The 13,377-nt window shown below is 33.6% G+C and overlaps 1 protein-coding gene across 1 annotated transcript in view; it reads left to right on the top strand.

The window, feature by feature from the left end:
• Window positions 1-1,491: 1,491 nt before the first annotated feature.
• The window catches only part of LOC136800894 (protein FAN-like), a 74,705-nt gene continuing 62,819 nt past the window's right edge, over window positions 1,492-13,377 (top strand). Inside the window, exons 1-4 of the mRNA XM_067057505.1 lie at window positions 1,492-1,571; window positions 2,532-2,612; window positions 6,142-6,220; window positions 6,645-6,700. Of these exons, the coding sequence (XP_066913606.1) occupies window positions 1,498-1,571; window positions 2,532-2,612; window positions 6,142-6,220; window positions 6,645-6,700 (290 nt within the window). The 5' untranslated portion in view covers window positions 1,492-1,497. The remainder of the gene's footprint in view (window positions 1,572-2,531; window positions 2,613-6,141; window positions 6,221-6,644; window positions 6,701-13,377) is intronic.

Below are 13,377 nucleotides of genomic sequence, written 5' to 3'. Positions count from 1 at the left end.
CTGTTATAAGGGCATTTTTGACCCATTCAGTTAGTCACACTAGGAAATCAAGCATTCAGAAAAAACAACATCAGTCATCTACAGGAAGAATGTATTTGCAACAACAAGGATGAGAGTTACCTGAATCCAGTTCAAGTTCCCAGGACTATAATTAAAACTTGACAACTTAATAAAATGAGACAACCAATTGCGAACGTGCAGCAGCCAGAATATCAACCAAACAAATTTTGTCATTCAATTTCCAAGACAGCTCTTCGATTTTTAAGGCCTTGTTTATACGCTAAAGTAAAATAATTCTGCATATGTAAATGGGCCAGTGTTTGAAGTCTGGCAAAATTTCCGGGAAATAGCCTATCCGGCAGTGCATGGATCTAGGTGGGTTCTGTCTCCCCTGTAGATCTTTTTCTTGGGAAGTTGATCTTCAAATTAGTTTTCAAGGTTGGCTTGGCTCAAATTTTTTCATCTATGGCTCAAATTTTAGGCAATTTCTCATAGTTTTTGAAAATGTTAATTTCATTAAAAAGCGCCGGGTTTTTTTTTCAGGTATCCCTTTAGAAGTTTTGCGGCGCATTTTTTTGCTTGCAAGTCAAGTAAACAATATAGCAGCATTAATCTTTGATACCCATTTTTGGGGGATGCTAAGTGTGACTCGTGTACAATATTTCGGAATTGCGGAAATCGACCCTTTTTTCTTCGGAATTTCGGAAATCGGGCAAAATTCCTTCGGTATTTTGGAATTCTGAAATTCTTTTGGTATATATCAGAAATCCATGAATTTCTGCTTCAAAATTTCAGTATTATAAAGTTTTTATCCCCCTTTTTTGGAATTCATACATGAAAAACCAAATTTGATGAAAAACTAGTGAAAACGAGGGGAAATACCCAAAAAATTGGTATCGGAAATGCAACTATTTTTTTACAGAATTTTGGAAATTTTGGCAAAATTATTTGGTATTTCGGAAATTGCAAACCCCGTACGCCCCTCCTTTCTGTGCGATCTTGAACGTATATTATGGAGCAAAAAAAATAGTCAAAGATCAGATTATATACCTTTACCTTAAATTGCAATTGACATTGTTAATGGCTTTAACTTATCTGACAAAACATTTGCGACCTCCTGCTCTCTTTGTCATGACAATGAAAATGACAATGCTGTCCAATTACTCAAAGCTCCAATCACACAAACCTCCAATCATAACTTTTATGTTATCTTTTTTGACTTTAAGAGTACATACGAAAAAGGATTTCTCCAGGCTTTTCAATCCAGAGATTGAACTGAGTAAGGATTTATCTGCCTTTTTGAAAATTATTTTGAGACACAAAGTTCAGTATATATAAGTTCAGCACCCAAAATCATGAAAGTTTCTGTTTGCTAAAGTTTGCACACCTAAAGTAGTTGATTTAACAATAATGAAAGAAATTTGATACTATGTAGTTTCTTTGTTATGCTATTAATTTTGTTGCTATTAATTTATTCATATATTTTTAGACTAAAAAATGGATAAGATACGCTCCAACAAATATTTCTGGGAAAAAGACTTGGAAGAGAAGTATCGTTTGAATTTAGAAAGGTAGAAGACGTCCTTAACTTAGGTTGTTTAGGACAAATTAATTTTTTACTATTTTTTACATTCTTGAAATGATTCTCTTAAAAAAAAAACAATTTTTCAGCATCAATTTTACTGTAAATATAATATTGAAAAACACCTTTTGAAATTTTTCAGGGCTTACAGTTACAGAAAATTTATGCTGATTTAGTAGGGGGAATTTTGTTCGATTTTTTGGAATCGCTTGACTGTTTTGTTAGAAGCACTTGTTATACATTTTTGGAAAGCTAAGGGGTAGGGGAATCGAAATTAATATGTTTCCAATTTTTTTTCGGACACTTTGGTGTGATTTTCGGACAAATATGACGGTCTCAGGCAAAAATCATAGGGTTAAAAATTAATGAAAATTTTAGCTCGAGAAAACGGAGACCTGTTGTATATTTTTGGAAAGCTCTCAAAAAATTAGGATTAGAGATATATTGCAAGTATAAGTGGTTTCAGTACCTAACTCGAGATATTGAGCTTCAAAAAGCGCAAAAACTGGACAAAATAGCTGTTTCTGGCTGAAAAACACGGTTTTCAAGGGTTAATATCTCGAGTTAGGTACAGAAATCACCTATACTTGCAATATATCTCTAATCTTATTTTGTTGAGAGCTTTCCAAAAATATACAACAGGTCTCCGTTTTCTCGAGCTAAAATTTTCATTAATTTTTAACCCTATGATTTTTGCCTGAGACCGTCATATTTGTCCGAAAATCACACCAAAGTGTCCGAAAAAAAATTGGAAACATATTAATTTCGATTCCCCTACCCCTTAGCTTTCCAAAAATGTATAACAAGTGCTTCTAACAAAACAGTCGAGCGATTTTACAAAATGCCCTCTACTAATTTGGTAAAAAATTAATCAACAAAAGATGTTGGCTCCCAAATTATCCGATTAAAGTAGATTATCTAATTGCTCATACCTTCTCTTTATCATTAGGTTTAGTCTTTTGGTTTTGGAACCCGGTGAAACATACTTTGAAGATTTCAGTGTTTTCTATTCTTCCACCTCCAACAAAAAGTAAGTATTAATAGTAGGGGGTCAATCCTTATAATTTTAGTATCCATACACCACAAAAATAAGTTTCGCAAAAATAAGTTCTGCAAAAATTAGTTGTCGCAAAAATTAGTCCCCGCAAAAATTAGTTGTTGCAAAAATTAGTTCCCTTAAGGAACTACAACAAGTCTTATATTCAAACACACAAAAAGATATGACGATTTTTAAGGTTCGAAATCCTGTGGAGTCAACTTAACGTCAATCGTACTCTAACTGACAGAATTTTGAGCCTCGAAAGCCTGTATTTCTTTATATGTTTGAGCTGGTTTGAGTACAAGACTTGTTATAGTATACTTTTTGGACCTACCCCGGTGGGGTGGAGGTCCTATAAATTAACCTTTGTCCGTTCGTTCGTCCGTTCGTTATTAGCTTTCCTCGTGATTGGCTCGTTAGTTTTTTCTGATTCTTTGCACAAAGATGTGTAACTATAAACCCTCGAATGTGACGGAGCCCGATTTTCGAAAAAAACAATTTGGGGGCAAATTTGGGCCAAAAAACGGCTAAAAAACGGGTTTTTTGGACTTAGTGAAAAATTGGATCATTAAATTTTTCTGATTTTTTGCTTGAAAGTAGGGACCATCATAGGTAAAAGATGGCTCAAGCAGATTTTTTCAAAAAAAATTTTTCGGCTCAAAAAACGCATGTTTATCTATAAGAATCACTATTAATAAGCATACATCAATGTTCTTAGTTAAATTACTCAATTTTTTATGAGATAGATGTTATTTTTGCTCATGAAGGCTTACTTTTGAAGAATGTGCGTGTTTAGACGTGGAATTTTCGTTGCTTGGCGTGTTTTTATAGAAAAACTGGCCAAAATCGATATTTATTTATAAGCACATTATCAATTACCTAGGTATTAGCTTTTCTCGAGATTTAGTCGCGCGGCTGAGGTCGAAAAAAGTGGCTAGAAAATGATTTTCGTGATACACCTCTTAGATTCCACTTTTTTCGATGGAAACTCTCGAATTAGCATATGTAGATTCCAAAATCAAAAAGTTTCCACGATATTATCGTGCAAGTAACGAGTAAATGGCGATTTTTTGCGTTTCCAGGCAAAATTGCAAGGCCTGGAAATTCATGATTTTTTGGGGGTCTTCAAATTAAAAAAAAACCTATATCACATGATAGAGCTCTTCAAATTGAGCAAAAAAGTGTATTACACCAAAGTCCCAACTTCTCTAGATCAAAATTTATTGGCCTATTTGTGGTAAAAAACTGATGGAAAACAGGGAATTTCCCCACAATCTGCATTAATTTATGCAAAATTAAACACCTTTTTGACCACAAATAGGCCCATAACTTTTGATCTAGAGAAGTTGGGACTTTGGTGTAATACACTTTTTTGCTCAGTTTGAAGAGCTCTATCATGTGATATAGGTCTTTTTTTAATTTGAAGACCCCCAAAAAGTCATGAATTTCCAGGCCTTGCAATTTCGCCTGGAAACGCTAAAAATCGCCAATTACTCGTTACTTGCACGATAATATCGCGGAAACTTTTTGATTTTGTAATCTACACATACTAATTCGCGAGTTTCCGTTGTTTTTTTTGGAATCTAAAAGATGTATCACGAAATGAAACGTTTTTCGACCTCAGCCGCGCGACTAATTGCCTCTTTGATTCTTTATGATTTTTTGCATAAAGATGCATAACTATAAACCCTCGAATGTGACGGAGCCCGACTTTCAAAAAAAATTTTTGGGGGCAAATTTGGGCCAAAAAACGGCTAAAGAACGGGTTTTTTTGGACTTTGTGAAAAATTGAATCATTAACTTTTTCTGATTTTTTGCATGAAAGTAGGGTACTATCATACAGGGGGGGGGTCGGTACTAAGTTGTGGAGGCCAGTGCCGGGTGGTGGTCTCATAAGGTAAGTTAAAAACAACTTAGTACATGGTACTAAGTGGTGGTCCTAATTGAAAAAAACATTTTTGCAACTTTGTATCAAGGGACTAAATGGTGGTCTCAATGCCAAATATGAGGCATCAATTTAGTATCTGGTACTCAAAATCCTGAAAAATCACAAAAATGTTCTTTTACTTTCTCTTGACTTATCCAATTTTTAAGAAAATGCAAGAAAATGAGTTGAAGAGAAAGTCTTTTTGCTGTTTTCAGTGGTCACCATGTGTTTGATTTAATTTGTTTTTTCATTTTAGGTAAATTCTAATTATATAAGTGAATAATTTTTTTCCAGCGAATGTATTTTGTTATGTGGGTCAATTGTTGAATCTGTTTATTTCAGTAATTTTCATTTGGCTATAATTCGGTTTGCACTGATAGCTAGAGCTAAATCTGGCTAAATTTGTTTTTATTTGAAATTTTATTTCTTTTGATTTAAAAAAAATTGGCTTGAAAATTATAATTTGGCTTGGCCTAACTTGACAGGAATTCTTACTGAGATATTGTTATTGAGAGTGGTACAGAGTCGTGCTGAGTGGTGTGGTACAGAGTGGTTTTGTAAAGTTTTTTAGAAAATTTAAAGGAGGTGACCAGAAAGTACCATTACGAAGAAAAAAGGGTGGTATACCTATTTTGAGAGGGAAAATCAACTTAATACAGGGTACTTAAGGGTGGTGTGTCATTTCTCAATGTTGATATCAAGATTGTACCGGATACTAAGGGGTGGTATACTTATTTTAAGGGGTAAATTCAACTTAGTACCAGGGTACTAAGTGGTGGTGGTCTCAGATAAATTTCAAAAAACAAGAAAGTACAACTTTTCGGCACTGGTCCAGTACCACAACTTGGTACCCCCCCCCTGTATCATAGGTAAAAGACGGCTCAAGTAGATTTTTTCCAAAAAATTTTGTTGGCTCAAAAAACGCATGTCTATCTATAAGAATCACTATCGATAAGCATACATCAATGTTCTTAGCCAAACTACTCAATTTTTTGATGAGATAGATGTCTTGAATATGAAAGAATATTTCAAGAGCATGAAATTTTGGTTTTTAAACGTTTTTTTATAAGAAACAAACGACTAATTTTAATAGATCGTCATTATTTGTGTTCTGAATGATTGTTTAATGGTCATGCTCACGTAATATCAATTATATATGTGTTAAATGCATAACTAGGTAGGTCCATAAAAGTATCACTTGTTTGCTCAGAATTTCATGCTCTATTCGATCGGTAGTATTGATAATTTTCGTTTAAATTTGAAAATTTATTATGGGCCTCGCTACTCCTTGATTGTGCCAGCGAGACAGGAAATATTATTCTCAATTCTGACTAAATCCTGACAGTGGTTTGTTGTATAGTTGTCAGTCGAAAACGAGACATACCGGAAGCACCCTAAAAAACTTTTTGCTCTTTTGGTCATAGTTTTTTATCCAATCGACAAAATTTGATAAATGACCCGTCAAAATTTAACTTTTTCGTGGTGCATCCGGTTAACATTATCAAGCAACATATATTTATCATTGTCAAGTATGACACTTTGTAGTGAAGCAAATTTTTCTTAACAGTAAGAAAATATTCATATTGCTTTTAGAAAACAAAAAGGAAGACTAAAGATCTGTTCCAAATCTCTGTTGTTTGATCCACTAGACAGCGAATTTCCACTTATAAAGGTATGTTTTAAAAGCTGAAGTTGAGATCTCTTGAAATTTCTATCAAAAAAAATGAGAAGGTTTTAATAGTGAAAGTGTTTTTTGGAAAGTTAACCCCTGGATTTATTTTCTCATTTTTTGGACCACCCTGGGTTTTCGACCTCGTTTTGCTGGTCACCCTGGATTTTTTACTCTCGAAAAACCAGACTCCCCTGGTTTTTTAATTTTCCAGACCACCCTGGATGTCATTCCTCCTCAACATAGGGGATATAGCCAATATATGTTGGATATGGGGATTAAGCAATACGATTACTTTTGATATATGCCAACGTCCATATAATTTTTTTTGCGTTAATTGAAAAACCAGTTGTATGTTTTCACTTATGTGTAATCAACAACAACATTGATTTTAAAGTACTTTTGTATTATATTTTTTCATATTCAGCTCCTATACAAAGACTTTGTTCAGTTGATAAGGGCACCTGCTTCGCTACTCAAAAAGTAAGACTCTTTTTTTTACTTTGCAACAGGAAGACAGTTAGATACCTTCCATTCAAATTTCACAACATTAAGACTCTTTACCAGTCTTTTATTACCAATTTTATGCTCTCTGGAACTTTCTTCTTTGTCTGCTAGGCCTAGAAAAACTCGCAGATATAAAAATTAAAAAAAATGAAGAGATCACAAATCAGAACGTTTTTCGAAACATCATCACCTTGACCAGCTATCAGTTTCCGAATATCAGAATCCGAATATAAATGAGATCATAACTAAAGACCGTTCGCTTTAAGTGTGTACTCTTCAATACCGTAAAAAAACCATGTTAGAAATAATACCAACTTAAAACGAATGGCAACTAAATGAAGAAGCAAAATGAAGAATCTGAAGAATCTTCTGGAATATTTCAGTGCCAGGTTCTTGTTAAGTTCAAAGAATCTAAAGTAAAACGAGAGTGTTGATCATGGCACCCTATAGCCTTCGTTCGGAAAAAAGATTGTTTTGAACCTCGTCTTAGATAAAAGGAGCTATCTGCTCAATACCAAAATAAACGAGATTGCAAGATAAAAAAAGCCTAGCACCCTTGTTCTGAAACAAGATTGCTACGAATCTCGTGACAGGAATAGAGCTGTTACGTTTAAAGAATTCAAAATAAATGAGATTTTGCAAAATGTAACATTCTATGAATCTAATAGCCTTCATTCAGAAACAAGATTGCCACGAATCTTGCCATAGAACAAGAGCTGTTAGGTTCAAAGAATTCAATAATATTCTAAGAACTAAGCTTTTGTTCGGAAACGAGATTTTTCCGGAATCTTGTCATAGATAGAAAGAGCTTTTGGTTCAATACCAAAATAAACGAGATTGCAAGATATAACATCCTCCAAGCCTAATAGCCTTGTTCGGAAACAAGATTGCTACGAATCTTGCTAAAGAAAAAGAGCTGTTAAGTTTAAAGAATTCAAAATAAACGAGATTGCAAAATATAACATTCTATGAATCTAATAGCCTTTATTCAGAGACAAGATTGCTAAGAATTTTGTCAAAGAAAAAGAGCTGTTAGGTTCAAAGAATTCAAAGTAAAACAAGGTTGTGATAAAAACTTTTAAGCAAAAGCGATATAGCAAGTTGTCATTTAAACAGTACCTGTCTCTTAGCCAGATCAACCCTGTTTAACGGACATTTAATAATGCTAAAACTTTTTATCGCTTCTGGCTTTTGCTTCATTGCTTGTGGCTTTAAGACGGATTGAATTTTACCAAATAATTTTAAGACGATAACCTCATCAGTTAAAAATTCACGCGAAGAAAATTGTTGTCAGTAAAAGTGACGAAATTCTTTGCCAATGAAATTTTATACCGACGAATCTTGTAAACTGCTCATTTTTTCCGAGCTACGTTTAAAGTAGGATTATATAGAACTGAAAAAAGATTCAGACAAAGCATTCATAAAATCTAATAACTGTCTTTTCAAACAGATTGTCATGAATCTATTGAAAAGGAAACAGCTTCTAGTTGCTATGTAACTCTTTAGGCTGGGTTAGGTAACCTCAAATATTTCGTGAATATTTTGTGGATTTTCTGTACAAACTTTATTCCTCAAAAACAAACCCTGCCAAAAGTGTTCTCATATAATTAAGTACTCTCTCTCTTTGGGTGGATTGTCAGTGCAACACTGTAATCCATTACTCGGTAGAAAAGCACCAATACAATCTGAGTTCCACTTAACTCTGCACAAACCCTAAAACCAGCAACTATTTCAAAATAGAAAAAAAAAAAATGCAAAAAATTATTTGACGTTTTTCAAATTTTTGACGTAACGTAGTACAATTTAAAAAAAAAACAGTGGATAGAATCTATGAATCTGAGCACCAACCCTGCATCAGATAAAAATGAATTATCCAAATGACAGAATCTGGGATAAGGTTCGAACAAGTGAATTCAAATCGGAGTGTTTCAAACCTTTGTAATCATTTTATCTAAGCTTTAGATATCCCTGAATTCTTATAACCTTAACCAAATATGATAAGAGGAGAGACTGTTTTCACAGCAAAAAATTCTCTCAAGACAAATTGCAAAATTTGTAGTTTAAACGTCCGTAAATCTTAAAATTGATATGATGTAAGAAGATATCCGTATGGAACCGGAATGTAAAACAAAGAGTCACACTTAGAATCTAACAGCACCCGTGAGAATAAGATTGCTATGAATCTTGTACTCACGAGCTTCTGTTAGTTCCTGAGAGTTTAAACGTCCGTAAATCTTAAAATTGATATGATGTAAGAAGATATCCGTATGGAACCGGAATGTAAAACAAAGAGTCACACTTAGAATCTAACAGCACCCTTGAGAATGAGATTGCTATGGATCTTGTACTCACGAGCTTCTGTTAGTTCCTGAGAGTTTAAACGTCCGTAAATCTTAAAATTGATATGATGTAAGAAGATATCCGTATGGAACCGGAATGTAAAACAAAGAGTCACACTTAGAATCTAACAGCACCCGTGAGAATAAGATTGCTATGAATCTTGTACTCACGAGCTTCTGTTAGTTCCTGAGAGTTTAAACGTCCGTAAATCTTAAAATTGATATGATGTAAGAAGATATCCGTATGGAACCGGAATGTAAAACAAAGAGTCACACTTAGAATCTAACAGCACCCTTGAGAATGAGATTGCTATGGATCTTGTACTCACGAGCTTTTGTTAGTTCCTGAGAGTTTAAACGTCCGTAAATCTTAAAATTGATATGATGTAAGAAGATATCCGTATGGAACCGGAATGTAAAACAAAGAGTCACACTTAGAATCTAACAGCACCCTTGAGAATGAGATTGCTATGAATCTTGTACTCACGAGCTTCTGTTAGTTCCTGAGAGTTTAAACGTCCGTAAATCTTAAAATTGATATGATGTAAGAAGATATCCGTATGGAACCGGAATGTAAAACAAAGAGTCACACTTAGAATCTAACAGCACCCTTGAGAATGAGATTGCTATGAATCTTGTACTCACGAGCTTCTGTTAGTTCCTGAGAGTTTAAACGTCCGTAAATCTTATAATCGATATGATGTAAGAAGATATCCGTATGGAACCGGAATGTAAAACAAAGAGTCACACTTAAAATCTAACAGCACCCTTGAGAATGAGATTGTTATGGAACTTGTACTCACGAGCTTTTGTTAGTTCCTGAGAGTTAAACGTCCTATTCCGTTCGATAGCTATTCATTCAGGATTTTTTACCACCTTTTACTCAATCTCGTCTTAGATAGAAAGAGCTTTTGGTTCAATACCAAAATAAACGAGATTGCAAGATATAACATTCTGAAAGCCTAACAGCCTTATCCTGAGACAAGATTGCTACGAATCTTGCCATAGAACAAGAGCTGTCAGGTTCAAAGAATTCAAAGTAAATAAGGTTGTGGTGACTATTCTAAGAACTAAGCTTTTGTTACAAGATATATAACATCCTAAAAGCCTAAAAGTCTTGTTCGGAAACAAGATTGCTACGAATCTTGTCAAAGAAAGAGCTGTTAGGTTCAAAGAATTCAAAGTAAAAATAAGGTTGTGATAATAGCATTCTATACTAAGCTTTTGTTTGGAAACGAGATTTTGAATCTTGTTGAGAAAAAAAAGAGTTATTAAGTTCAAAGATTTTAAAGTAAATGAGATTGCAAAGTATAACAAACATCCTAAGAATCCAATAGCCTTCGCTCGGAAAAGATTGTTTTCAATCTCGTTTAGGAGCTATTAGTTCCAAAATTCCACTTTGCAAGTGAAATTTATGCCGACGAATCTTGTATAATTCCGAGTTGCGTTTATCGTATATATTGAACTGATAAAGATTTTTAAGCAAAAGCGATGTAGCAAGTTGTCATTTAAAAAGTACCTGTCTCTTAGCCGGATTGTTTTAAACCCTATTTAACGGACATTTAATAATGCTAGAAACTTTTCATCGCTTCTGCCTTTTGCTTCTTTGCTTGTGGCTTTAAGACAGGTTAATTTTTACCAAATAATTTTAACACAATAAACTCGGCAGTTAAAAATTCATGCGAGAAAAATCGTTGTCAGTAAAAATGACGAAATTCTTTGCCAATGAAATTTTATACCGACGAATCTTGTAAACTGCTGATTTTTCCCGAACTCAGGATTTTTCGTGGATTTTCTGTACAAATTTTTCCGTTAGATTTCAAGAAGAACGAGATCGAACGGAAATGTAAAACACAAAACACTTAAGATCTAACAGTGCCCTTGAGAATAAGATTGCTATGAATCTTGTACTCACGAGCTTCTATTAGTTCCCAAGAATTTAAACGTTAAAATTTATATGATATAAGAGAAGATCAATACTGAATCATCTTTCAATCGTATTTCAACATTTCAAGAACTTAAATGCCATGCTTCTCCAGGACAAATATTCAAAGATTTGTCCCGATCAAACAATGAGCATTAACTTCCATTAGTAGAATGATAATGACGATAAAGTTATTTTAGTGAGATTCTTGATGATACTTTTATACCAGATACTAAAGGTTGCACATGGTTATGCTCTGTTATGTAAGGCAGATGTTTCACTCGCATTTCAGCATTTCAAGAACTTAATACCATGCTCCTCCGGGACAAATATTCCCTGATTTGTCACTGAATATTAACATTGGTGTCAATTTCTATTAGTAGAATGATAAAAATGATAAAGTTATTTTAGTGAGATTTTTTATGATACTTTTATACTAGATACTAAAGGCTCCACATGGTTATAATACATTCGTAGAATCTATAGAATCTAATTGCTCTCTTTCAAGACAGATGTTTCACTCGCATTTCAACATTTCAAGAACTTAATGCCATGCTCCTCCAGGACAAATATTCCAAGATTTGTCCCGATCAAACAATGAGCATTAACTTCCATTAGTAGAATGATAATGACGATGAAGATATTCTGGTGAGATTTTTTATGATACTTTTATACTAGATACTAAAGGCTCCACATGATTGTAATACATTCGTAGAATCTAATCGATCTCTTTTAAGACAGATGTTTCACTCGCATTTCAACATTTTAAGAACTTAATGCCATGCTCCTCCAGGACAAATATTCCAAGATTTGTCCCGATCAAACAATGAGCATTAACTTCCATTAGTAGAATGATAATGACGATAAAGTTGTTTTAGTGAGATTCTTGATGATACTTTTATACCAGATACTAAAGGTTGCACATGGTTATAATACATTTGTAGAATCAGAATCTAATTGCTCTGTTATGTAAGGCAGATGTTTCAGTCGTATTTCAACATTTTAAGAACTTAAATGCCATGCTTCTCCAGGACAAATATTCCAAGATTTGTCCCGATCAAACAATGAGCATTAACTTCCATTAGTAGAATGATAATGACGATAAAGTTGTTTTAGTGAGATTCTTGATGATACTTTTATACCAGATACTAAAGGTTGCACATGGTTATAATACATTTGTAGAATCAGAATCTAATTGCTCTGTTATGTAAGGCAGATGTTTCAGTCGTATTTCAACATTTTAAGAACTTAAATGCCATGCTTCTCCAGGACAAATATTCAAAGATTTGTCCCGATCAAACAATGAGCATTAACTTCCATTAGTAGAATGATAATGACGATAAAGTTATTTTAGTGAGATTCTTGATGATACTTTTATACCAGATACTAAAGGTTGCACATGGTTATAATACATTTGTAGAATCTAATTGCTCTGTTATGTAAGGCAGATGTTTCACTCGCATTTCAGCATTTCAAGAACTTAATACCATGCTACTTCGGGACAAATATTCCCTGATTTGTCACTAAATATTAACATTGGTGTCAATTTCTATTAGTAGAATGATAAAAATGATAAAGCTATTTTAGTGAAATTGTTGATGATACATTTATAACAGGTACTAAAAGCTGCACATGATTATAATTCATTCGTAGAACCTAGTCTCTCTCTCTTAAAACAGATTGAAATGAAAACTGCTTTAACAAAGAGTTTCTACATTCTATGTTACATTTCAGGCTGGGTAAAGAAACCTTGTTTTTTGTCGAAATTTTTATTTATGATATCTTCAAAAACAAGTGTAACTCCTATCAATCCGTCAGGTCAAAGTAAATGGTGTTCTGCTAAGGATGGAATGTCATTACCATACTATGATCTTTCTCGACAACCAACACAAATAATGCTCTAAATGAATTTCCACTTACCATCATTGGGTGAATCACCAAATCGGCTTTGATTCTGGCAATAAATAAATTTAAAAAAAGTACAAAAATTATTTGACGTCAATTATTTTCAAAGTTTGTGACGTCAAAAAGCAACCGATGAAAGATAAAGAAATGCGAAATCTGATATTCTATGTATCTAATCACCAACAGAAAATGTCAAACTTTCCAAATGTCAAACTGGAGGTTGGATTCAAATGAATATAAATCGGATGTCGCAAAATGTTATAACCATTATCAGATCTGTACAAACTGATTCGAACCCACCATAGAAATGAATGGCCTACAGGCTTAATAAGATCACTGTTCCGTGTTCAGTTCTGTGAAAAGATCCCCGAATTCTAATAAGGTTCACCCGTTCCACTTTGCGAATGTTTTTACAGCATATGTAGCTATCTAAGAATATGACGGCTTGCTCTTTTAAGACATAACAAGATTTGTCAAAGTAGGGC

This window comes from Clytia hemisphaerica, unplaced genomic scaffold, assembly GCF_902728285.1.
Source record: "Clytia hemisphaerica strain Z4C2 unplaced genomic scaffold, Clytia hemisphaerica genome assembly, whole genome shotgun sequence".
NCBI classification, from domain to species: domain Eukaryota; kingdom Metazoa; phylum Cnidaria; class Hydrozoa; order Leptothecata; family Clytiidae; genus Clytia; species Clytia hemisphaerica.
The sequence above is the reverse complement of the archived record's forward strand: the minus strand, read 5'-3'. Positions and strand labels throughout refer to the sequence as shown.